Here is a 26,828-nt window from a genome sequence, read left to right as displayed (position 1 = left end):
TACCAAGGAGATCCCGAGTCGCCTCTCACAAACGGCCCCTCCAGCTACTGATTAAGCTGCTTCACAGCCATAATCCCAGAGACATGAATCTCAGAACCCAGCAGCTTTTGGCAGAAATCCCTCCAGATTTAATTATTAAAATTTCAAAATTCCAAAATCATTGTGGCCGCAATAGTGGCCACACAACACCATATGCTATTCATAATCAGCAATAGAAAACAAATTGTCTAATGTTGTCTTTTTGACAGGTCTGAGTGTTGGGGGAAAATCCCAAATAATAATGATGGGTCTGGTGTCAAAATATTGAATGTAATCAAAGTAGAGAGAATGTATGTGGAAATCATCTGCCCCACAGGTGGGGGGAGGGGGTGGGTTGGGGGTATACTGGAGGTTTTGGTGGTGGAAAACGTGCACTGGTGAAGGGACGGGAGTTTCATCACTGTCTGACTGAGACTTAAATCCAAAAGCTTTGTAATTGTTCTCATGGTAATTCAATAAATAAATGTGTGTGTGTGTGTGTGTGTATAGAGGATAATAGCTAAATTTTAAAAATTCAATAGTAGGTTTCAACAGTAGTTTTGAGTTGATAAAACTAATTAATGAATTTTAAGATAGGCCCATAGAGGTTATCAGTATTAAAAACAAAGAAAATATATGAAGAAAATAACAGCTTTAGAGGCTTGAAGATAGAATATATACATCTCATGTATGCCTCAAGAGTAGAGAGGAAAGAAAATGGAATAAGGAGTAAGATGTAATGAGGAAATGAATTTCAAATATGATGAAAATATTAACATTCGAGAAGATTAACAAAATCCAAGTGTGACAAAAAATTTTAAAAATTACATTAGACACAGAATTATCAAACCATGTAAATATAAAAATGGGACATAAAAATCATAGAGAAGACTTCATCATAACAAGAAATATCAATAAGAATAAAAGCCAATTATTTCATCAGAAAGCATGGAGACTATATGATATAATTGGAACAATGAGTGATGGTAAGATTGTAGACAAAAAGGAACTTTGTACTCTATTGGTGGGAATGCATATTACTAAAGTTCCTGTAGGAAACTGCATAGAGATTTATTTTTTTAATGGAAGTAACCTATAATAATCCAGTAAACACCCCTCAGCATTAATTTGGATAACATAAAGCATAAATTCAAAAGTATATTTATACTATGGTGTTGACTGGATCAGGAAGCTCTGGCATATATACTCAATGGAATATTACTCTGCCATTAAACAGATGAAATCATGCCTGGGGGGGGGTGCTAAAGAGATGTTCCTAAACTTGAACTTGAGTTAATAATGTTGATAAACACTTAGATTGTTTCCATAACTTGTCCCTTGCAAAGAGTGTTACAGTGAACATAGGTATGCCTATATATTTTTAATGATAGTTTTATATATAAAGATAGATGATAGATAGATAGATAGATAGATAGATAGATAGATAGATATTTGCATATATAACTTGAAGTTGAATATCTCTACCATATGGTGTACCTATATTTAATTTGGGGGAAAACTCCATGCTGTTTTCCATAAGGCTGTACCAATTTACATTTCTACCAGCTGTATATAATGTTTCATTTTGTTTCACAGACATGCCAACGCTTACTATTTCTGGTCTTTGTGATAAGGGCATTTCTAAAGGTGTGAAGAGGTATCTCACCATGGTTTTGATTTCCATTTCCCTAATATATGTGCACATGAGTAAATTTTCATATGCCCACTGGCCATCTTTGTATGATTTAAAGAAATATCCATTCAGATATTATTCATATTTTTCACATATTTATTTTGTTGTTGTTGAGTAAATTAGTCATGTACCGTAACTATCAACCCCTTATCAGATGTATAATGCATAAATATTTTATCCTATTTGGTAGGAAGTCTATTTTGATGATTGTCTCCAGTGTGCATAAATTTTTGCTTATTTGTTTGTTTGTTTGTTTGTGGGCCACACCTTGCCATGCTCAGGGCATACTTCTGATATAAGCTCAGGGATCACACTGAGCAGGTTTGGGGGAATACGTTGGGTGCCAGGAGCCGAATCTGGATGAGTCTCCTGCAAGGTAAGCACCTACCAACTGTACTATCCTCTGGCCTACATAAGAATTTTCAGTGAATGCAATATGATTTTCACACTTTTGCTTTCATTTCTTTTTTATGGTAGTCTAGCAACAAAGACATCTCTATATCAATTGTCATGAAATCAGCAGCTGTTTTCTTCTTTGTATTTTATGGTTTCAAGTCTTACATATGTATCTTAAATCCGCTTTTTTGTATATGGTGTAAGACAGTGGTCTGTTTTCATTCTTTGCACAAGCTTGTTCTACTTTTGTTGTTGTTACTGTTAGTTCTGTTTTGCTTTTGTACCATTCCCAGCTGTCATATGGGCTTACTCCTAGATCTGTGCTCAGGGATCACTCCTGTTGAGCTTAAGGAACCATACGTGGTGCTGGGGATCACAGCCAGGGCTGCTGTGTCCCACCTGCTATACCATCACTTCTGCCTCTGCCTGTTTTACTTTTTACAACATAAATTGTTAAAGAGACTTCCTCCATTGTATATCCTTAGAATCTGTGTATGAATCAACTGTCGATATATGTGTTGGTTTACTTCTACATTTTTATTCTGCCTCGTTGATCTTTAAATTTCCTTACTGGCCCAGCAGTTTTTCAATAAATTATCATTTAGTCTTCATATATGTGAGCTTTACCTATGGTTGAGCTTATTTCTAATTTAATATCATTGGGATTAGAGAAGACGATTTTTAAGATACTTAATGTCACTTCAATCTTCTTAAGCTTACTGACACTTATTTTGTGTTCTAGTACATCCTGGAGAATGTTCCTCATATCCTGAGAAGAATGTGTACTTGGCACTTTTGGGGGTAAGGTTGGTTGAATATCCTTTTAGTTTCTATTAAGTACATCTGGTTAAATTTAATAATTGTAGCTGCTATTTCCTTGATGATATTCTGTCTGGTTGATCTGTTCATTGATATAACAATGTTATATCAATGTTGAAGTTTATTTATTACTGTCCACAGCTGTTAATGTCTTGCAGTCTGTCAGTCTAAAATAATCCTCACATTTTTTATTTCTTTTTATTTATTTTTTTAGATCCCTTCCATCATCGACTCTGTCCTCTGCTTTAGCACGTCTACTGTTGAGCCCTTCTAATGTAATTTTACTTCAACTATTGTATTCTTTACCCAATGGTTTCTTTTAGGGGACTTTTTCATATCCCCTCTGTCCCTTTAGTTCTGTATTTGTTCACTAAGACTTCAATCACCACAACACCTGCTTGCAAGTCAAGTCTCAGTCTTTGGCTGCTCTGCTCTTGCCTGAGCATCAGGAGTGGAAACTCGGAGAAGCCTGCAGAGATTAGAGCTGGGCTTCAGCTAAGCAGTCACTTGCTGCCTGTGGCTACCTGGGAAGCACTGCCAGTGGAATGTGCCTTGAACTGACAGTGATCTAAAGTCTTCCCTCAGTTACTACAATCCCTAGAGAGGCTTTTGCCCTTGGTTCTCTATAGCAGCAAACTCCCCCACTATCTTCCAAGCCCCTGCCTTCTGGGCTTAGTTCTTTAGCCACCACTCAGCGCAGGTTCTCGTGTTCCGGTTACTGTGACTGTGATGACGCTACAGTTTATACAAGAGAAAGCAGAGACATTTTGTTACAGAGCAAGGAGAGAATTAGAGACATATTTTTTGATGTGCTATACTTGGGCAGTTTTATATGCCAAAAGAAAGAACCAATGGAAAAGCAGAAGTTAAAAAATGAAGAAGTTCTTGAGGAATGTGTTCTCTGAGAAGGTGATGATAGGGAATTTTGAGCATAAAGAGGCAAGCGGATTGGCCTTACATGAAACAGAGACTACCCACTTACAAGCATTTTGTGGGGGAAAGGTAAAATTTTAAGAAAATGCAGGAACTTACACTATTGGAAAATCAGTCAGAAGCTGAGTAAATTTTTGCTGTTCATTTTAGTGTGTGTGTGTGTGTGTGTGTGTGTGTGTGTGTGTGTGCATGTGCGTGCGTGGCAAAAGCACTGTGAGAGTCAAGGTGAAGAAGAAGCTCAAGGCCTCTTCCTAGGGACTGCATGCATGAAGAATAAAGGGACTTTCCTTTCTGAGAACAGGATCCCTGGGGAGCAGGGATCTAGAACTGAGCACAAAGGAAAGAGGCTTCTGAAGGGGGCACAGACCACAAGGAAGCACTAAAGCTTTCTGAAACTAAAACCTGGGTGTGATGAGCAAAATACGGTCCATGAGCAGAGATGCTGAAGATGCCTTCTTGAGGCTTTCCTTAGCCACAGCAATTGCTGGCACGAGTGGGTGCTCTCAGAGAAGAAACCAAATGGAGTGTAGGGTGATCTTCCTCCACCAGAGATTTCTGTCACTTTTCATGACTAGCAGACCAGACCATCACTCAGTAACTTCTGGAGTGTGCACATCCAGGGGAAAGCTTGGAACTTATAGAGCACAGGGAGCAATCTCATGTCCTCCTGGGCTTTTTTAGAGCCAGATCTTGCAAACCTAGAGAACTGTATGCATCTTTCCATCTTGGCACCCTGGGCATCTCAAGCTCACCTGCTTTGTAACTTCAGGAGCCCTGACTTCCTGGGAAATCTGGAGCCCTTGCTGAGAGATGGATGATGGCACAGCTCCCTCTTAAAGTTTGTCTCCAGCTAGTTTCTACTATCCTAGATGCTGTCCTTCCTTCCCACCACTACCACTGGGCTCCTCAACTTCTAAGCATACTTTGATCTTTTCATTTCAATGAGCATCGCTTAAAACTGCTCTGTGAAAGCTTTCATTTTCCTAGTTCTGATGTGACAGCCTTGTGCAGGCAATGAAAGTTTCAAGATGATTTCAAGATACAGGCCAAAGGTGTTGGCCTGGAATGCTGGGCTCTCTGTTCTTGTAGAAACTGTAGCTTTATCATCAATCAGGATGATTGTTGTACTTATGGTAGCTAAAGAAATCATATGCTCAGTACCACAAGAGTGAGTTTTGGGAGGACATACAGGACAGTGCCCAGGGCTTACTCCTGGCTCTAAACTCAGGGTAACTCTTCACAGTGCTAAGGGAAACTAGAGGTAGTGTCAGGAATCGAACTCAGGTTGGCCGCATGCATCGCAAAGATTTAACCTGCTGTACTCTCTCTCTCTTTCCAGCTGCCAGAGTGATTTTTTAAGAGAAAAATCTGCTCCATTTCTTGTATTCCTCCTTCATTTCCTGTGATTTTTTACACTCTATTCTATATCTAATTCAGTGAAGTTAGCTAAAATCAACCACAATTTTCCATAGCATCTGTAAGTCTTTGTACTTATCATCCTCTCTGCTTGGAATTGATGAACGAGGGTGAGTCCAACTCACCCTTCCAGAGCTTCACTTATCTCAGAGGTAAGTAAAGTGCATTATAAATATAATTTAGAAACAATTATTTTTGGGGAAAAGGGGAGAACTCCCTACCATAAAATGTTCCACATATGGTTTTGAGTGGTGGTTCCTTTTGTGTACACAACTGTCAAAATTCATCAAACTAAGTAGAAAAAATATGTGCATTTTTAGTATGTGTAAATTATATTTCAGTTAAAAATACAAAATGTGAATAGCCTAAAAGTCTTATTCTATATGAGACTTGTAGCATTCTCTTCCACTGTTATATTGTGGTTAGAATCCTTTTAATGTTTTCTACCATCCCCATCATTGTAGTATTGTTGGGATATCACACACACAGTAGTATATGATTCCTAAAAAGAATCTACAAATATTTGCAGTGATACTGTCAAAATAAAGCATATTTTGACCTAAAGATAAACAAGTTATATTATGAATATTGATATTGCTATCAAGTAAATCTCATTTTATTTGCAGAAGTATAAGTATTCAATTACTAGCAATTATCTAGATGATAATCACATACTGAAGCTCAGAAGTAAAAAATATGGAGTCAGGATTTAGGAGACAGGAGAACACAAATATCTGAATCCCAGTTTTCTTATCTGTAAAATAAGTGCAACAGAAAGACAATCTTCATAGAGTTGTTGTGATGATTAAATAATTGTAAATTAAAAAAACTGATGTAAAGTATTGGCAGTATATAAGTCTTAGCTATTATTACTAATGAAGTCTGGTTTCCAGGCACAAAGACTGATGTGAAAACATAAGTCAACAGAGGATACGTGGGATAGGCATTTGAAAATTTTCTAGAATGAAAACACAGACACTATACTGAAACACACAGTCCTTTAGGCAACTTTAAAACATAGCTATTAACCTTAACTCAAATGACAGGAACAAAGGATTAAGGAGTTGAGAACTATAAATTATGTCCCTAAATAGCATTATTTAAAGAAAATGTGTACTTTATAAAACATTTTAAAATCCACTTATTCATTACATTTATTGACTATCTACTCTAATGTGTTTTCCATTAAGCCAAATGCTGTACTAAGTAATTAATATTGCCTATATGTATGAGGGTAAATTATTAGGGATTAGAAAACACTAGTTCCTACTCGTGGAAACAACAAACAACTGCTCTGAATGGTGAGTTGGTAAGGTGGTAGTTCAGCACAATAAGGAATCAGAGAGTTAAGAATTCACCTCAGAACCTTGGAGAGGCTAAATCCAATTCCTTTCCTTTCCCTCCGCAGAACCTCAGAATTACTGTGGTCCTGAGCTACTTAATGAATGAGAGATACTCAAATCCTTCAATGGTCCTTCAGGGAAATAAAGCTCTAATCCTGCATTTCTCAATTGAAAGCCAGATGTCTGTTCCCTGTGAGCACCAGAATATTTCAAGATGACTAGAGGTGCAAACTACCTAAACAGAGAGCTATGTCTCAGTCTAGGGGACCCAGAATTAGACTGGGAGTTCACAGAAAGCAAAGAACATCAGAAGGAAAAAAAATAAGAAACACTGCTGAATACTAAAATACTGGTCTAAATTATACACTTAAACCAAAGCACTTGTTCTCATTCTCCCCCTTTATTAATTTGCTTAACTTTATAAAATTAATTGAGTTTTGATTGGGTGATGAGGGGAGAGGTAAATCACAAATCAAGAGATTCAACTAACCAACATTTGCAGTTGGTTGAGTCCATGAATACAGAATATTCTTACAGGGGAAAAAATCCAGATATAATGGAACCAATGGAGTTCAAAACCATGTTCTACACAACTTTGTGACCCAAGAGCTAGAAGATAAAACCAATTACCATGATCTTGATCTGGAGCCTCCAGGTTGTATCCGTACCCCAGCAGTGTCCGCACAGCCTCCCGGAGGCTGTCCTTATTTGATTTCTTTGTTCTGTCATCCAGAAGGGTATAGGGAACGAGACGAGGGTTTCTTCTGTTCTTTACATCCTACAGAAAGAAAACGGTCTGTTGTCATCAAAGCAATGGCCAAAGCATTTGAAAATGAGGCAGAGACTAAAAACAGTTACCTATAACATCTATAAAAAGGGTTTAAAGGTAGCCCAGCACCTTCCCTTCATTTCTTGTATTACAAAAACAGCTGAGCTTCTATAAAGATTTAATCAAAATAATAAATTGCCCATTTGAAGCAGATACTGTCCATGAAAAGAAACAGAAAAACTAACAACAGCAATGACCAATATTAACTTGAAGAATCACTTTAACCATATACCATCTGCCAGGATTACAAAGCAATGAATGAAAGAACTAAAGAATAAAATGATTTCCTTTTCTATTACTAACAAATCTATGTTACAAAAAAGAGTCAAATTGGTACTGGTCATCTTGTATTGATTTTTTGAGAATGACAATCTGATGCTGTGGTACTTCTTGAGAGAAAACTTTGCATACTATGGTCTTGAGTACTATTCTTTGAACCTCAAATAGCTTGAAACTTATGCATTAAATTAGCTCCATCAATTGCGGAAAGCAGCTAATGCCAGCAGTAGTAAAATCAGTGAAAACTTAAAATTAATCTACTGTAAAAGAGGTACCAATTTTAAAATGTGGTTAAAAACAACATTTGGGCTGAAACTCTAGTACAGCATATCTCACATGCAGCCAATGTGATTCTATCCCTGGCACTATATCTGGCCTGTCCAGCACTACTGGAAGTGATCTCTGAGTTCAGAGCTAGGAGTCAGCCATGAGCTAAAAACTAAAAATCAAAACAAGCAAACAAAACCTACATTGGCTAAGCAAGGAAGTGGGGCATCATCTTGTGCTGGGAAAAAGAATGTCTAATTTTAGAAACAGTATAAAACTTCTTCTTAAGGAGGTGGCTCTGTACGAACGACTGCAAGGCTTTTGGACATTACCACTTAAGGGATGGCATCTTGGGTTAAGGTGAATAGTCAACTGGTAGAGTACCAGGCTTGCATGAACTGGGCCCTGAGTTATGTCTGCAGTAGCACATTCCCCATCCTAACACAAAGCCCTGCAACACCAGGCCTAGAATCACCACTAGTGGCTCTGCCTTCTCCTCCTCTATGCCTATCCACCCACTGCTGGGTTTTGGTCTATGAAAAAGAAAGAAAGAAGGAAAAAGAATGTCATTTGTTCCCATCCCCTTGTGAAACTCTGCTGCTGTTTCAGTGAAGCTTCTGTGAAGCTTCTGTGGAGCTTTCTGCAAACTCAGTTCTCAATTTACCTTGGCCTGGAAAGGAATCAGGAGACTGTGAATATTACCCAAACTTATAAAAGAAAACAAGCTGTTTGATGATAATTTTATGTCCTAGTTAGGAAACAGCAAGGAAAACCAGTTCATCCTTTTATTTCCCCCATATCTCTGGCAAATTTGTACTAAACGCCTCATTCTGAATGGATGAACACCAACTGTCACCTGGAGTCAAAATTATTTGGGTTGTATGTCAGGGAGACATCCCAAAGATACCCTATGTACACAATCAGTATATTTAAAAAAAGAAGCACTGCCAACACTACTTCTAGAAACCTCGTACTATCCCTCTCTATCAACATTTTACTGTGCAGAAATGATTTCCTGGGAATCGGACTGTTGAAAAGGAGTCTGCCTGGGATTTCTTGCACAAATAATGTTTAACATCAACTCTGCTGGTGGGAGAGAGGGGAAGTAATTCAAGCAAACTCCTGTTCTTAAGGAGTTTACAATGTTAACAAAGAAGATAATTAAAAAGTAAAGACAAGTATCACCCCAATAAACATCAAACCATGCTCTGGGTTTATCATGTTTTATCAGTAAGGAAAGTGCAGGAGGGTTTGGCATAGGAGAAGGGAGAGGTAATGGTGAATTGGTTCCAGAGAGAGACCTTTGGCTTGTCGACAGAATCTTGTGTTGCTATGAAGAGAATAAACTAGGGCATTTGAAGGAAGAGACTGCATACAGAAAGTAATGGACTTCGGAGAAACCTGGAAGTCATGTCATCTTCAAGCTGAGCCCTCCTTTGATAGTTCAGGTTCACAAGTGCACATGTGCAAATATACACAATGAGTAAACTTATTTAGTGTTGACATTTTCATAAGTTACAATGCATTTCATTCAGTGTAAATATGCAAAAAATTCTATGAGTTAAATCAAGGGTATTTGAGATTTCTTTTTTTACTCAAATGACAAAAGTAACTGAACTCAAGGATTGGGAAAACACATTCTTTAAACTAACATTTAAACTTTATTCTGAACTACAGTGTAAGTAACAATTCATGTGTATCTCTGAAAATTGCAACATACAAACAATTCATCAAGTTATATTCCGTGAAGACTTTTGACTCTCAAAATGTTCAATTTCTACCTAGTTCAGCCACTAGCTGTGTAACGTCAGGGACTTTTTTCTCTCTCATTGTATATCATTTGCAAACTGAGAATAAAAATCACTCATATGTCACAAAATTGTGTGAGAATTAATGAAAAAACAAACCAAACCTAACGCTAAGAATAATGACTGACATCTAACAACAATGGCCAATATTTTGCATAGTACTTGTTTGGCACTATCATAAGCCTTTCTCAGATGTGGTATATGATGAAAATAAAAAAAAAATGTTGACAAGGAAAATAAGTATCCAATGTCCAAACTGTCACCTAGAAGCATGGCTGAATTTTACTCTCAACCCTTTCGCTATGCAGCCTCAATAAATACTCAGCCTGCCTTTATTTTTTTTATTTTTTATTTTTTAATTGAATCACCGTGAGATAAGGGCCGCAAGACTACTCCACGGTTGGAAGCCTGCCTCGGTCTGTTTTTTAACTACCACAAATGTCACCATTAATAGAGATGCATGTTTCTGAAATCCAGAAAACACTGCAACTTTGTATTTACAAGTTTAAACTCATTTGGTGGAAAATAATGATCTGCATTAATGCAAGTTTGTTTATAGCCTCTATTTATCCCTCTTGGTATTATTGTGCCTACATTGTACTGAACAAGGTAATTTACAGTCTCTTGCTCTGCTGAGGGTGATATCTAAGATGAAATACATCAATGAATTACCATTCTAAAAGCCCCCAAAAATCTGAATTCTGAAATTCAGCTGAGTTTTGACTTAAGAATAGCATGCCTATTTTTTTATTGCTTTATAGAAATCTTCTCATATTTCAAAAGTTTTTTCCTAAAATATAACCTCACATGAAGAAGTGTCACACCATTGTATAATGAATCATTCTTATGATAATGTTCACTCTATACATCATAACAGCACATAAAATTATACCATCTCACTTCTTGACTCCAGCATGAAATTGGTCCTCTAGTACACCTGTACATTAACACATATAGAGTAATTCTGAAACAGTAATTATTAAGTATCTTCTATTACAAACTATGCTAACTCCCTACAAAGTTAAATATAAGCAGAGGAATTGTTGGGCTAATTCCCTTGTACCTGTTGGATGCCATAAGTCCAGCCCTGCCGTATTCGATCCCGGGCCCATACATTATGAGCATTTTCTGCCAACTTGTCCACCATTGCTTCCTGAGATGGAGTGAGTTTGACAAAACTAAGATCCATTGGTGCAGGCTTGTATCCACTTGTCAGCTGGTAACTACAAATCAAAGCAAAAATATATGATTAGTATTTCCACAAAAGCTAAGTTTGGGGATTTTGTTGTTGTTGTTGTATTGTTTGAGATCTTTTGTTTTGTTTTTATTTATTTGGGGGCAATGACCACTGGTGCTCAGGTGTTACTCTTGGCTCTGAGCTCAGGAATTACTCCTGATGGTACTGAGAGGACCATGTGGGATGCAGGAAATAAACCTGAGTCAGCAGTGTGTGAGGTAAGTGCCCTACTGACAATACTATTTCTCCAGTCCCAAAAGGTAGGATTTAAAGTTTCTTATTCCCTATTACTCCCTTAAATGCAAATATTCTTACAGTGGTAATCACTATAAATGAGACACCAGTCACCAAGCCTAGGACTCATTTGCATAACCTGATAACTCGTTAGAAGGAAATACCACATCATCTTTCTGTTTTCATTTCTATGCTAACATAAAAAGACAACATACCAAGCTCTCAGTGCTGAGAAAGATTTATCATTATGTCCCTAGAAGTTGGAATATTAGTATATAATATGAAACATAACACTGTGTAGAATATAAAGCTTTTGTATAAAATTTAAATATTTGATGGATTGGACTTCTTTTCTCATTAAGATCCCATTTTTAAAGTTCTCAATATTATATAAATGTAAATTTATTTCAGAAATCTGAGTATACTTTCAAGAAACTAAAATTTCATCATTCTATAGGGAAATTTTAATGAATTTTAAAATTATCATCAATTTGTTATTTCTTCTGTCATAATAGGAAGTCTACAGATAAGACAGAAGCTAGAAAAGTATATAATCATCTAAAATTATTAATGGCCAAGACTTTAGGAAATCTTATTAGAAACTATTTTCACATTCTGATGTGAAATATGATGGTACTAAAACATGTTGGTCGGTCCTCCCATTGTTCATTGATTTGCTCGAGTGGGCCCAGTAACGTCTCCATCGTGAGACTTGTTGTTACTGTGTTTTGCATATCAAATACATCACGGGTAGCTTGCCAAGTTCTGCTGTGCGGGCGAGATACTCTCGATAGCTTGCCGGGCTCTCCGAGAGGGGTGGAGGAATTGAACTTGGGTCTGCTATGTTGGCCACTTGTAAGGCAAACGCCCTACTGCTGTGCTATCGCTCCAGCCCACTAAAACATGTACTGGTATTAATACTTTGAGGGAAAAAATTGGAAATATAAAGCTTCCAATACACATATGTTAGCTCAGTAGAAGCACTTTCCTGTGTCACACAGGTAAACGAATAGAATGAGTTGTTTTGCACTACTTATAATTACAGAAACAGGAACAAAGCTGATTTTATAACATTTTTTCCTTCAGTCTCCTGACACAAATGCATTCCCTCTAACTGACCATGCATTGAGGTCCAGATCTGTTTCTGATCTATTTTTCCAATTGCCATTATACTAAATATAATACCTGGCAGATCTTATCCTTCTAATCTATTTTTTAAATAATTATTTACCAGATTAATACAAAATCTCCTGCCCCTGAGTCAGGCTCTCTTCACTAGGGCCCCTCAGAGGGGGAGAGAGGTTGAGTTTCCCTCCCTGCCCCGAGCAGAGCCCCGGCAGCCGAAAACCTCCAGAACCCAGCCACAGCCATGCTGAAGGCCACTTTCCACATGCTTGGACGAGCCTCACCCATGAAGGAACCGGCAGAGAAACCCAGGTATGCAGGACCCAGGGCTGAGATCTCCAAGCCTGCTCAGATTGGGACTGGGCCTCCTCCACCCAGATTCCCAGTTTTCCAGTAGCTTGGCAGTCACACCCATAAACTGCCCTCAGTGCCATGTAATCCCATTAATGGCCCGGATCCAGAAACTATAAAACAAAGCTCCCAGAAGAGAGCAAAGCAGTTTTTCCTTGAGCCTCTATCCCGCTCAGAGAGCCCAGCAAGCTACTGAGGGTATCCCACCCGCATGGCAGAACCTGGCAAGCTACATGTAGTGTATTCCATATGCCAAAAACAGTAACAATAATGGGTCTCACTTCGTGTTCCTGTAGCAAACAAACACCACTGAGGTACACTAGCACACAACAGGGACAAATGGAGACGTTACTAGCTCTCGCTTGAGCAAATCGATGAACAACAGGATGACAGTGCTACAGTGATATACATGCATCTTCATTTCAATGATTCTCACTTTGTACAAAGAAAAGTTTTACTGAGTAGTTAACTTTAAAAAATGATCAGAACACAAGAAAAAAAAATTTAGAAAATAGTATGCCATTTTGACCAGAGTATGGCTAACATTATTATTATAAGGTAAAGTCACTGTGATGGGCTTTACAGAGATTTTAACTGCTTTCTCAAAAGCTACCCTCCAAATCTAGAACATTGCCAATACTTGCTAGGCATTCAATAAAATTTGTTGAAGGAACCAATGCATAACAGAAATAAATAATTTTTAATCTCAAATGAAGTTAAATTTACCTCAATTAACCCTAGTTCAGTATAAGACAGCTCTGATTTTATAAATGATCTATGTATAGACAAAAGCTTTAGAAATATTGTGTTTTGTTTAAGTTGATTTGATTGGTCTAGCAATTGCAATAATTATGGATAATTACTGCCTGATTCCATTCAATTTACATTCACAAGCTAAATTTATAGACATGAAATTTTGTTCTATTTTAAATAAAAACTGTGCATTTTTGGATGAGTAACAATACTTTCTGTGTGTAGTTTATTTTAAATAAAAAAGATGAGGCTTTTTTTAGATATTCGAACTATATTATTATAGAATTCTAACATTTTCAATAGACTAAACTGTACACTGTAAGCACAGTGTATACACATTCTCATTTGGAAAATATTCCCTTTAAGAAAAATGACTATTTTTTCAAATATCATTAATGGATGATTAAATTCATCGATATGTCAATTTTTGTTGATAGCTGATTTACAAACAATAACAAAGCATTGATTCCTTGTTGTTGTTTTTCCTGCAAATCAAACTTAGAGCCTCATATATGTGAAGAATGGGCTCTAACACTGAGTTACTAACCCAACCCAGCTTTAAGTCTCTGTCCTCTCACCCTTCTTTTGATTTTCCCCCCTAATTTGCCAACACAGGTAGTACAATAACATGATTCTCTTTCTTCTCTCCTTTCCTAGTGTCTCTGACCTTTTTCTGCTCTCACAGAAAAGAAATAAGACAATTTCTGTGCAACTAATTAGCACCTATGCTGTCTTCTGGAGAAAGATGCTCATTATCAGCAAAGATCTTTCTCCAGCAACCAAGTATAGGGTTTCGAACTTCTAGTAGGCCCTTCCAAAGATGTTCAGAAATGCTGTTCCCTTCAGAAATGTGTTATCTTGACATGTGAGTGAGTTATTAGATCATATCCAGAATTAACCATTTTCTTGAATGTTATCTATTTATGGCAGGGTAATGCCTCTGGTTTTGTCATATAAGTCACTCTCTCCTCAACTTATTAGACCCCTCTTTCTCTTGACATTCCAGACTCTTATTTTATTCATTAGTTAAAAACAAAACCCTCAGTATGTATCATTTACTCTTGAATTCATGAACATATAAATGTCTACATCTATGTAAACATGGAATAAATATAATTTTCTTACCTTCTTCAAAAACACCTGAAGTTAATGTCTTTGTTCCACTAAACCAAGAAAAACTCAAAGAGTAGACAAGTTTTTGTCCTATGCAAAGTCTCAGGATAAATTCAAAGCTATAGGGTGGGAAGAATATCTACCCTTGCATAAAAACATATAGATCAGTTCTATTACTGTATAAAGCTAGACAATATTAGCACTGTACCACTGTCCTCCCATTGTTCATTAATTTTCTCAACCGGGCACCAGTAACGTCTCACAACAAATTGTGAAACTTGTTGTTACTGTTTTTGGCATATAGAATACAATGGGGAGTTTGCCAGGCTCTGCAGTGTGGGTACCCGCCCACATGGTAGAGTTGGGCAATGTTAGCCTAAATATTTCTTTATATTTTCTAAATTTCTTTCTCTCTAATAGAACATACACTAGAATTGATTTAATCTGCAATCATGATAAAAAACCATGGAGATGCAATTTGTACTTATTGATTTGAAAGCATAATAGTTAGTTCACACTCAATTTTAGATGTAGACTGCAATTTATTCTACATAAACTTATTTTTGTAACTTTAAGCAGGAAAGGATTTGAAGTTTAAAGTGGTTATTTTAAATAGCTAATAATCCCATTCAAATTTGACTTACTAACCTCTTTTCACCTCAACCTTATTTCCACTTTTCCGTACTTCAAATTATCTTGTATATTAAAAACATATAAAGAAATATTTATAAATGATAGATACCAACCTATAGCATTTTAAAATGTGCTATAATAATAAATGCTTACTCATATAAATTAGTTCTATAGACAATGACTTATGAACCAAGTTTGATTAAATCAGTATATCCAATTAGCTTAGTGCATACAAACACTTTTACAAATGCCTATTTTATTTTATTATTATTTATATAAAGATAAACTAAATGCTATTACAAGCTACTCTGCTTGAAAAGAACATGACTTCTTAATAAAATGTAGCACTGTAGCGCTGTCCATCTGTTGTTCATCGATTTGCTCAAGCAGGCACCAGTAACGTCTCCATTGTGAGACTTGTTGTTACTGTTTTTTGGCATATTGAATATGCCACAGGGGGCTTGCTAGGCTCTGCCATGCAGGCGGGATACTCTTGGTAGCTTGCGGGCTCTCTGAGAGGAACGGAGTAATAAAACCCAGGTCGGCTGTGTGCAAGATGATTTTAAAGATGATTGCAAGGCAAATGCCCTACCTGCTGTGCTATCGCCCCAGCCCTAATAAAATGTAACTAACATAAATCTTGAAATTTTTAACAAACTGCTAAATGATTCTAAGCAATTTAAGATTTCCAAAGATTTTAAAGGAAAAAAGAAATGACTGTTATAGTAAATTTGGACAGTAGAATTCTCCAGCACAAACTGTAGAAAAAAAGAAATACAATGCCACGAATTATATAAGTATAAAATATGTACATTTTATAAATATATGTATCTATTATATTCTTCTTGAGCTTACTTAGGGCAGTTCTACCAAAATCAGTCAATATTTTTTTCTTCTTCAATCTATGTGTTTAATTGGAATAGTTTTTACCTCCCTTATTTAATACATAAATATCTATGACAGCAATCATCTTTGAAATTTAGTTTATGAAGATCTACATGGAATTAAACAAGATTTAGTATTTTCATATATTAGGTTTTCCCAAGTAGGCAGCCTCTGCACATGTCTTCCGAGACTTCCTGTGAACAACTAAGAGGAATAGAAACTGAAGAAGCAAGTTCTTGGCCCCATCAACTAGCAGTAAATTCAGGACAAAGGATGCATTCCTTGAACCAGCACAAGAAGCTCAACACAATTACACAATATCAACAAATTGGAAGAGAGTAACATTGACAAGGAAGAAGAGATTACCACTCAATGCATTCTTTCATATACCTTCTGGCAGTGGGAGAGATGTGGGCAGTGAACAAGAAAGACTCATCCCATAAGCACGGGGAAGCCGTACAGTGAGCAAAGATAGTCCTGAAGACTCAACCAGTCATGATCAGCTATACAATGTCTCAAAAAAATGACTTTATACAGAAAATGCACAGGATGCTTAATGATCTGAGAAATAAAGTTACAAGCAGAAATGACTGAACTAAAAATGTTGGTAGGTAAAACAAAAAACTGGAATGCCTCAACAGCAGAGTAGCAGTAGCAGAGGAAAGAATCAGTGAGCTAGATGATGAGATGCAGAAGCCTTCCAGACAATAGCAGAAAATAGGAAAAAGCCTAAAAATAAATGAAGAGCAGATAAGAGAACTTTAGGATGCATTTGAGAGGAGTGACATAGAATTATCAGTGTCTCAGAGGGCCAGGAAGGCAAACCAGCTGAAAAAACAACAGTGAAAAATACCTTGCTGAAATTCTCAGAGCTAAAGAGTGCACACACGCAGAACCAAGAGGACTGGAGGGTATCAGCTAAAAGAGAACAAAATAAAAATACTCCAGGAAAATCTTAATCTGTTGGATAATAGTGGGTTGTCTTTGCTCCTCTAGCAAGAAGCTTGAGGTTTATTGAGCTACTCCCACAACAGTGCCCCTGAGGCACACCCAGTTCCATCAAGCACTAATAATCTTATATTGCCTTTCTCTTTCCTTTATGTCATTTGCACGGTTTATTTAGCAATGTCCTTTTTCTTTAGACACAGGAAAACAGTTCATGCTATGCTTTGTAACATGGGAGTTGACTCTAGACTAATATTTACTGCTGGGTATCCATATTTACTTGACTTAAGCCTCAGTTGCCCTTAGTTCTGTGCACTCCAAAAGGAGGGTACCAACAAAGGGACTGGATGGACCCAGGACAAGCTATAAGCTACCCTGGCATTAAAAAAGACAAGCTAAGTGCCATATGTATAATAAGATTCAAGAGCATGGTTATGGGACAAACTTTGCCATGACCCAAAAAAGAATTAACTGAATAAGTACCCTGTTGGGGTTAGGATAGACTATCCTGGCCTAAGGACTATGGTCTGGAATAAATAGTGAGATGTTCCCAGGAAGAGCCAACCTCTAAGCTTAAATTATCTCTTACTGTGTTCATATAAAATGAATAGAAATATTATAAGGAGTAAATTTATTATGATTGTTTAAATGAATTACTAGCTGAGGAAACAAGAAAGCAATACACCTGGATGGAATCTCACCCTTGAGTGGATCTCCTAGAAATCTGGAGTGCTAAACCCTCAGATGAGATTTTGTGCTTGAGTTAATCTCTTAAAGGAGTGGCTTTACCTCTATTTGTTGTTATGACAATGTTCAACCCCACCTACGTGTATCACACCCTTAATGATTTCTATATGACTCTACTGTAAAGGGAAAGAAAGGAACTAGAAGATGATAACTAAGAGGATGAGAACTGAGACTTTGGGACCTTGAGGTCTAGATGATGATGATGACTGGAAGTAGAGGACCATGAGAATACGACAAGATGAGGAAGAAAATGTAACGAGGGAGAGGATTTTGAGGTCTACTAGGAGACTAGCTAGGATGATGGAACTATGATGATTGGAACTACAACTACAACTGTGCCCTAAGTGGAGAGATCGAACTAGCTGGGGAGGAGAGAGAAATAAACTGACTACCAACCAGCCTGGGCCCAGGCCTAGTTTCTCCATTTTCTAGGTCCTCTGTCCATCTGTCACTGTGAGATGGCCTGGGTAGGTGCTCTGGGCCACTGAATGCTCTTGTTCCTCATCCCTCCTGTGCCCCTGCATTTTATTTTGGAAACTTACACTAATCACAGCCAAACACAGTAACAACAAGTCTCAAAATGGAATCGTTACTGGTTACTGGGCCCGCTCCAGCAAATGGATGAACAATGGGATCATCGTGCTACAATGCTACAGTGCTACACTAATCAGAATGATAAAAGTAACAGAGATAAAATACTAACATCATTAAGATTAAAGAAGGAAATTCCATACAAAGGAGTATCTATCTTTAGCAGTGTTATTAAACAAAACCCTGTAGACCTAAAGAAAATAGTAGGCTATAATCAAATAAAATAAAAACACACATCCATGAAATGAATCTCACCAAGAATATGCAGCTAGACTCTCATTCAGATTTGAAGAAACAATGCAGAACTTCATGAATAAACAGCTTAAGAACTTTATAGACTTGAAACAATTTTTACAAGAACTAAATAGGTTACTTTAAGATATAAATCTCATAAACAGCCAAACTTCTACAGAAAGATTACACAAAACTCCATGTCAACAATGTCTCTTAATGTCAACAGTCTAATGCACCAATTAAGAGAGACAGGATTGATCATAAAATTGAATGTAAGATGGATTAGAAAACCAAATCGAACATTCTTCTGCTTGCCTGCAAGAAACATACTTGAACAGTGAGAGAAAACACAGACTTAAAGATTGGAAAACAATTCTTCAAGCAAACTACATAAAGTGTTATAAATGTTTCACTAACAGTATTGCAAACAACTGTACCATAGAAGCAGAGTGGAGAGTGGGAGGGAAACTGGGGATACTGGTAGAAGTAAGGAAACACTAGTGAAGGAATTGGTGCTGGAACATTGTACAGCTGAAACCCAATCGTAAATAACTTTGTAACTTTGTAATTCATGGTAATGCAACAATTTTTAAAAGCATATGTTTACATATCAAAGTATCAGAATTCATCCAATTCTTATTTCTTAGGTTTATTTAACATACTAGCTCATAAAAAATTAAATTATGATGTTAATGAATTGCATAAACTTCTGGATTTTAGGAGCCTTTTAAAAATAGGTATACTTGGGGCTGGAGCAATAGCACAGTGGGTAGAGCATTTGCCTTGCATGCAGCCGACCAGGGTTCAATTCCCAGTATCCCATATGGTGCCCCAACCACTACCAGGAGTAATTCCTGAGTGCAGAGTCAGGAGGAACCCCTGAGCATTGCTGGGTGTGACCCAAAAAGCAAAAAAAAAAAAAAAAGGATTTTTTTTCTGAATAAGAAAAAAAAAGTTGAAAAAATATTGGCTTTACTTATATCAATTACCAAAAATGTAAATAAAAATTGATAGCACATATCCCCACTTACATCTTAACACTAAGTAACAATTCAGTTTTGTACTTTCTTCCTTCCAACTGACCCACAGTTTTTCTAAGCAAATATGCTAAAGAAGGCTTTATGGGGAAAAAGGTAATATTAAATTAGCAAAGGGTCAATTCAAGTGATGAAACAAAAGAAAATATGACAGGATATGAGAACAGCAAGCAGCAAAGCTTTTCCTTTTGTTCTAGTTTTTCACACCTTTCAAATTTACTTGTTTTGTATGAATCAAGTTAAATGAAGCTTGCAAGTCATTTTGTTGTTGAGAGATGTGCAGTAAACATGAAAAGATTATGTCCAAGTTCAGTGCACGTTAGCTGTAAATTTCAGGTTCTAATCAGCCCTTTAAGTACCTTGAACAAATGGGAAAATCTCAGATGACTGCACACTAGAGATATTAAAAACAAGATCTGCCGGAAGCACAGCTACTGAGAATGAACATGGAACTGACGTATTTTCCAAAAAACGGTTATAGAAATATGTAAAATTCTTGTCCAGAAAACAGAACAAAAAAAAATGGATTGCACCATAGAAATTAGATGGGGAAAAAGGAATATACTTATTTGACATCCTTAATTATGTTTTACATTTTTTTTTCACTTTTTTGGGTCACATCTGGCGATGCACAGGGGTTACTCCTGGCTTTGCATTCAGGAGTTACTCCTGATGGTGCTCAGGAAGACCAGATGGGATGCTGGGAATCGAACCTGGGTCGGCCACATGCAAGGCAAACACCCTAACCACTGTGCTACTGCTGTACTATCTCTCCAGCCCAATTATGTTTTACTTTTAAGTAAATATCTGACATAATAATGTGCCCTATCCTGTTTTTAACCCACATACAAGTCTTTAAACGAATTCCTTTCACTCTAAGACTTGCCTTTACCCAACAGATCTCTTGAAACAGAACCATTCGGTTTCTATAACTTCTTGAGCAAAAAGTCATTTAAAAAGAGAACTAAGACAGAACAAAATCCTTTTTACCATTTTGAAAAATTTTAATATCCTTTAACAATTCACCTTGGGGACAAAGGTTTTCAGAGAAAATCACTCTGGGGTTTGAAATTCTATTTTCGAATTCAAAGCAAAGACCTAATGTCTTGGGAATAAAAGAAGAACAGATAAGACTCTGGTTTCTTCAGTTTTAGGGATTTTTTTTCTAAAAGAGATCAGAAAACCAGCTCCTTTGTTCCTTGTCAAAGGTGGATGCGAAATAGATTCAAGGTCAAGGTGAACTTGTCTTTCTTCCTAGGTTATACCCAAGACAATGGTTTCATCCCAGAATTTCACAAACAACCTCTCTTGTAGCACTGGACCGGGAAAATAAATGTGGTAGCAAATAATGCAGGGCAATAGGCAACTTTTCTTACCTCCACCACCATACTGTAGCACTGCAGTACTGTCCTCCCTTTCTTCATCGATTTGCTCGAGTGAGCACCAGAAATGTCTCCATTGTGAGACTTGTTGAACTGTTTTTTGGCATATCAAATATGCCATGGGGAGCTTGCCAGGCTCTGCCATGCAGGCAGGATACTCTTGGTAGCTTGCCAGGCTCTCCAAGAGGGACAGAGGAATCAACCCGGGTCGGCCACGTGCAAGGCAAGTGCCCTACCCACTGTGCTATTGCTCCATCCCACAAACATATTAATGCCTAGTTACTAACAAGGCATTATCTAGTTTTCGCATTCCCTACAAAGGCAAGAATGAACTAAGAAATAATTACTTAAAGCACTCAAAATGATGATTAAGAGACAAGTTTGAAAAACATGGTTTTCATAAGATTTTAGGAAAGATAAAGACATTAGATAAAGTTGTTCTCCTTTGATCAAACAACCAGACTCCTCTTGTCATATTCAAATATACAATATATGTATGAGTAGCACTGCACTGCACTGTCCTCCCATTGTTCATTGATTTGCTCGAACAGGACCAGTAATGTTTCCATTGGGTAGCTTGCCAGGCTTTGCCATGCGGCGAGATACTCTTGGTAGCTTGCCGGGCTCCACGAGATGGGTGGAAGAATCGAACCTGGGTCAGCCAGGTTGGCCGCCTGCAAGGCAAACACCCTACCTGCTGGGCTATTGCTCCAGTCCCGATAGATAGATAGATAGATAGATAGATAGATAGATAGATAGATAGATAGATAGATATAGATAGATATTTTACAAAGTTATTGACAGTTGAGCTTTAGGCATATGATATTTCAACACCAATCCCACCACCAGTGTCAATTTCCCTCCACCAGTGTTCCTATACTCCCTCTTCCACTCCACCTCTTGAGTCCTTATTCTTAGGAACTTTAAACTCAATCACTACCCTTGTCCTGTTCAGTGCAGCTTTAGAAGCTAAAACGCTGCATCCAGGTATCTTATTACCTGATCTACTTTCCTCTAGAGCTCATTTTCCCAGAATCATCTTATCCTTGAGATTTCCCTTAGTAATTTTCCACCCACTGCCCTTCACCTTGCACCATGACTAAAGATTCCCACTTGTATTATAAAAAGAAAATAGATTTCAGTTCTGTACTGTGATTGAACCAAAAACACCAAAGAAACATTTTCTCTTTAAGGGTCAAAGGGAAAGTATAGTGTGTAAGGCAGTGGTCTACAGGGTTTTACAATTTTTCATTTACCTATTATACTAGAAATGAAGAAGCTCAAAGGGTGTGTATCTTTTATATTGTACTTTTTCTTTGTCCCTAGATTAATTGGATTTTGTATTTATCAAACTATGCATAGAATCAAATATTTGCTGTTACATAATGGGTGAATGGGGATCAATTTTTAAATAGATGATGGTGTATTTAGTTGTCTATATTTTGGGGGAGTTGGTTTTTGGCTTTTTTTTTCTTGTCTGTTTGCTTGTCTGTTTGAGATCACACCAAGCAGTACTCAGGTTTTACTCCTGGTTCTGCACTCAGGAGAAAATTCTGGTGGTACTCAGGGGACCATATGGGATGCCAGGGATCGAATCCATGTCGGCCATGTATAAGGCAAATACCCTACTTGCTGTACTATCACTTCTACCCTAGTTGTTGTTTTAGTTACTTATTCGTTCTGAAAGGAGTAAGAGAAGGTGCCAAAGGTATGAAGGGAGAAGAGAACTATAAAAATTAACACATTCCATAAAAATCCTTGAAGAATTTTTATGCATCAGGAAAAAAATGAATACTTAAGTTTGCTTAATTTCATACAGAATACAGCATCTAGTTTTATAACTTTGAGAACATATATATACTTAAATTTGAAATGGGTCTAATTAGAAGGCTCTATGATTCTTATTTTATGATACATTCTGCCACTCTGTGCCTTTTGATTGGTGCACTTGGTCCACTTAAAGTAAATATCCACGTGTAAGCATATAGCGATGCTATTTTATTGATTGCATTGATGCAGTGTTACAATAGAGTTTGTGTGTGAGAAATTCTGGGATAAAGCCACTGTCTTGGGTATGATCTAGGAGGAAAAGCAAGGACATCTTGACTTAGAATCTATTTGGTATTCACCTATACAAAGGGTAAAGGAAACTGGTTTCCTTTTCCCGAAAATTTAGCTGGACTCTGTCTGGTCTTCCTTTAATCCGACATTAGATCTTTGCTTTGGTATTACAAAGTAGAGCTTCGAACCCCAGAATGACTTTCTCTAATGACCTTACCCTGTCTCCTTTCCAAATGGTGTGTGTAGTGATATGCTGCTTTCCTTTACTTTTGTGGATCTAATATAGCTTTTTACTTTGTGGTTACATTTTAAACGACATGAAATATCTTGCAGATAAAACAATTCATTACCATAGATGTATGGTAATCTATCTTAGAAAATGTTATATAGGTATCAACTTTAATTTTTCCTCTTTTTATTGTCAATATTATTACAGTACCAATTTCACTCCTGTGTATTTACTAATTTTATAGGAGTCAGTTAATTTCACTACCTTTTAACTTTTATACTATATTTGAGTGGTTAACAATGCATCCTGATTAAGAGTTACAATTCCCTAGATGTGACCATTCTTCATCTTCACCAGTTTTCTGCTTTCATAAGTCATCATCCTTCTGATTAGCATCTTTCATTTCTGCTTCCTATCTCAGCGATTCTTGCCAGAGAGGTAATGGTAGTGAACTCCCTCAGCATTTTTTCTTTTATAAACCTGGGGAAGCTATTATTTCTTCTCCATGTCTAAAGAATTACTTTGTCAGCTTTGTCAGACCAAGTTTTATTTTTAATTCATCACTGTGAATGTAATTCCACTCTTTATGGCCTACCTTTACTGCTACAAAATCAACTGATAGCCTAGAATATTCCTATAATGCAATTTTCCTTCCCAACTCGCATTTTAAAAGATTTTTCTTTAAAACAGAGGCCATACAGTGGTGCTCAAGGACCTCTCAAGTCTCATCAGGTGGAACTTGGGAGTCATGTGATTCTGGGTGTCAAACTCAGGGCCTCACTCACAAAGACCAGTGTGCATTCTACCACGTGAGCCACCTACCCAGCTTTCCACCTACTGCATTCTCCAAATCATTTATTTTTTATCATAATTTTTAAAATAGTCATGAAAGCACAAATTCTTCAGGTTATACAATGTTATAACACCAATCCTTCACCAGTGTTCACTTCCCTCCTCCAAGTTCCCCATCCGACAAGCTTTGGCTCCCTCCCACCAGTTCACTTCATAATATATATATGGCCATATATAATATAATATGACATATATATTAGATGACACATATATGTCATATTATATATATATACACATATATTGCACTGTGCTTTACGGTACTGTTGCTGATAGGGTTTTATATAACACTTTCTGCACCACCTTCTCTTCCCATTGAATGCTTCCCTCCACCATTGATCTGTAGATGTTACTCCCCTTCCTGACTTATCCCCCAGCCCCTCAAGTGATGTTTCTCACTGGATATCAGTTCTCATGTCCTCTGTCTCCACTGTATTTGGGTATTCATTATCCCACCATTATGTTTCCTTCAGTCCTGCACATGAGAGAGATCATTTTGTGCCTGTCTCTAGCCCTCTGACTAACTTCACTCAGCATACTTTTTCCAGGTTCCTCTATGTACCAGCAAATTTCTTATGGCAGTCAACTTGTTTAATTTCTCATCAGTATTTCTATTTTGCTCATTTAAGTAAATATTTAACCTACCCAATACAATCCCTTTCTGTTCAGTACTTTCATGCCTAATTTCACGAGATTGTTTTATGAGTTTCCTGGTAGCCTGCTAAATTCAGCATAACATATATTTTTAATTCATCATCTTACTTTACTTACATCATCTTACAATATCTCACTGACCTTGAACTCAGTTCCTAGAGAATCATAACTTTTGTGATGGTATATTGACAAAATAAATTTCTTTTAAAAATATTTCATGTAGCTATGCATTTCTGGTTTTGCACTGGTTTTAGCAGAAGCTAACTAAATGCTATACGTTAACTGCGACAATTCATCAGGCTGGTTGATAGAAAGCCTCTCTTGTCTTCCAGAAGGTGGCGCTATAGCACAAGTTTGTGGTATCTTCCCTGTTCACTGAAAGCAGGCAATTTTTGCAGTCTGCTTCCTTCCAGTTTGCTGGATGGAGTTCAGTTCAACACACAGCGGCAACAGGAACTTGAATACCCAGCCCCACCAGTTGCACATGAGTCTGCTTCTACAAAAGGCTCTTTTTTATATGTAAGGTTTCATACAAAACAATTTACCACCTTTCAGCACCAACTCCTCCGCACAGTTGAATGCTTCCTTCCACCACTGACGCTGCCCCTTAACTTTCCTATCCAAAAGTCCCCTCTCATTGCATGTTTCCTAATGAATATATTGTATTCTTTGTTTACTTCTGCAATTTCTTTGGCAATCACTCCTGGAATAGTTTGTGGAACCATTGGTGGGTGCCTGGGATGGAACAGGGTCTACCACAGCCAAGCCTTAAGCTCTACTATCTCCCAACACTTATCACATTCTTGCTGGAAAATTACTATAGCCTGATCCTTTCTTTTTCACTGGCTTCCCACTTTCTCAGAACTTTTGAAGGGTTATCACAGATAGTCTTCATGGAGGCAGATTCCTCTTGAGTCATTTGAAGAGAGTTAAAGAGTTCCCAAACCTTCAAAACAGAGTTCTTCCCATGTATGGGTGTCTAATTCACTGATTTGAAAGGGGAACAAGAAGAAAGGAAGAAAGCCTTACATTAGTTGCAAGGTATTTTACAAATTGGGAACATCGTAGCAAAGAAGGCACCCTTACTGAGTACATCTACAATTTATGAGACAAGAAAAAAGATAAACAAAAATCATATCAAAAGTAGAAGTACAATTTAAAAATATATCATGTGGGGGCTGGAGTGATAGCACAGCCGGGTGTTTTCCTTGCATGCAGCTGACCCGGGTTCAATTCCCAGCATCCCATATGGTCCCCCGAGCACCGCCAGGAGTAATTCCTGAGTGCATGAGCCAGGAGTAACCCCTGTGCATTGCAAGGTGTGAGATACATGTATTATATATGTGTATATATGTATATGTATATATGTGTGTATATATGTATATGTATATATATATATATATATATATATCATGTGAAAGGCATACTTAGGGAAGACAACTCAAAGGAGTTGATATTTTAACAAACTTAAACAAAATGAAGGGGATTTTATGATTTGTTCTTTCAATGATTGAAAAATACCTTTCCCACATCACCATATTACAGTCTTCAAGAATATATTATTTCACGTAATTAGGTTCTGAAGTAATCTTGCAAACGTCTCTGTGTACCATTAGGCAATTTTATTCCCCTACCCACTATATAAAAACCATTGGCTGAGTTGTTCAACATTGCCTTACTAACCTTTAATGAGACCTTTGACATTTGTCGACTTTGTATTTGGTGTGGGCATGATTAGGGATCTCTCTTTCTTTCTCCCTCTTTCTCTCTTTCTTCCCTTCCTTCCTCCCTCCCTACACCATTATAATGCTTTCTTAATGACCTAAGCTTTATCATAAGTCTTAATGTCTAACAGAGCAAAATTATCATTTTGTTTTTGCAAAAGACTTCTGATCATCATTTGGTGTTTTCCATTAAATATATACATTAGAATTAACTGGTTTTATTTTATTTATTTATTTATTTAT

The 26,828-nt window shown here is 37.1% G+C and overlaps 1 protein-coding gene across 1 annotated transcript in view; it reads right to left on the bottom strand.

Annotated features, from left to right (window-relative positions):
• Nucleotides 1-26,828, bottom strand: part of RYR2 (ryanodine receptor 2) — a 754,458-nt gene that overhangs the window by 279,475 nt on the left and 448,155 nt on the right. Inside the window, exons 26-27 of the mRNA XM_056113587.1 lie at nt 10,865-11,024; nt 7,249-7,396 (exon numbers count right to left, since the gene is read on the bottom strand). Of these exons, the coding sequence (XP_055969562.1) occupies nt 7,249-7,396; nt 10,865-11,024 (308 nt within the window). The remainder of the gene's footprint in view (nt 1-7,248; nt 7,397-10,864; nt 11,025-26,828) is intronic.

The sequence above is a fragment of the Sorex fumeus genome, unplaced genomic scaffold (assembly GCF_029834395.1).
Source record: "Sorex fumeus unplaced genomic scaffold, SorFum_2.1 ptg000021l, whole genome shotgun sequence".
NCBI lineage: Eukaryota > Metazoa > Chordata > Mammalia > Eulipotyphla > Soricidae > Sorex > Sorex fumeus.
Note: the sequence above shows the minus strand (reverse complement) of the source record. Positions and strands in the feature narration are given on the sequence as shown.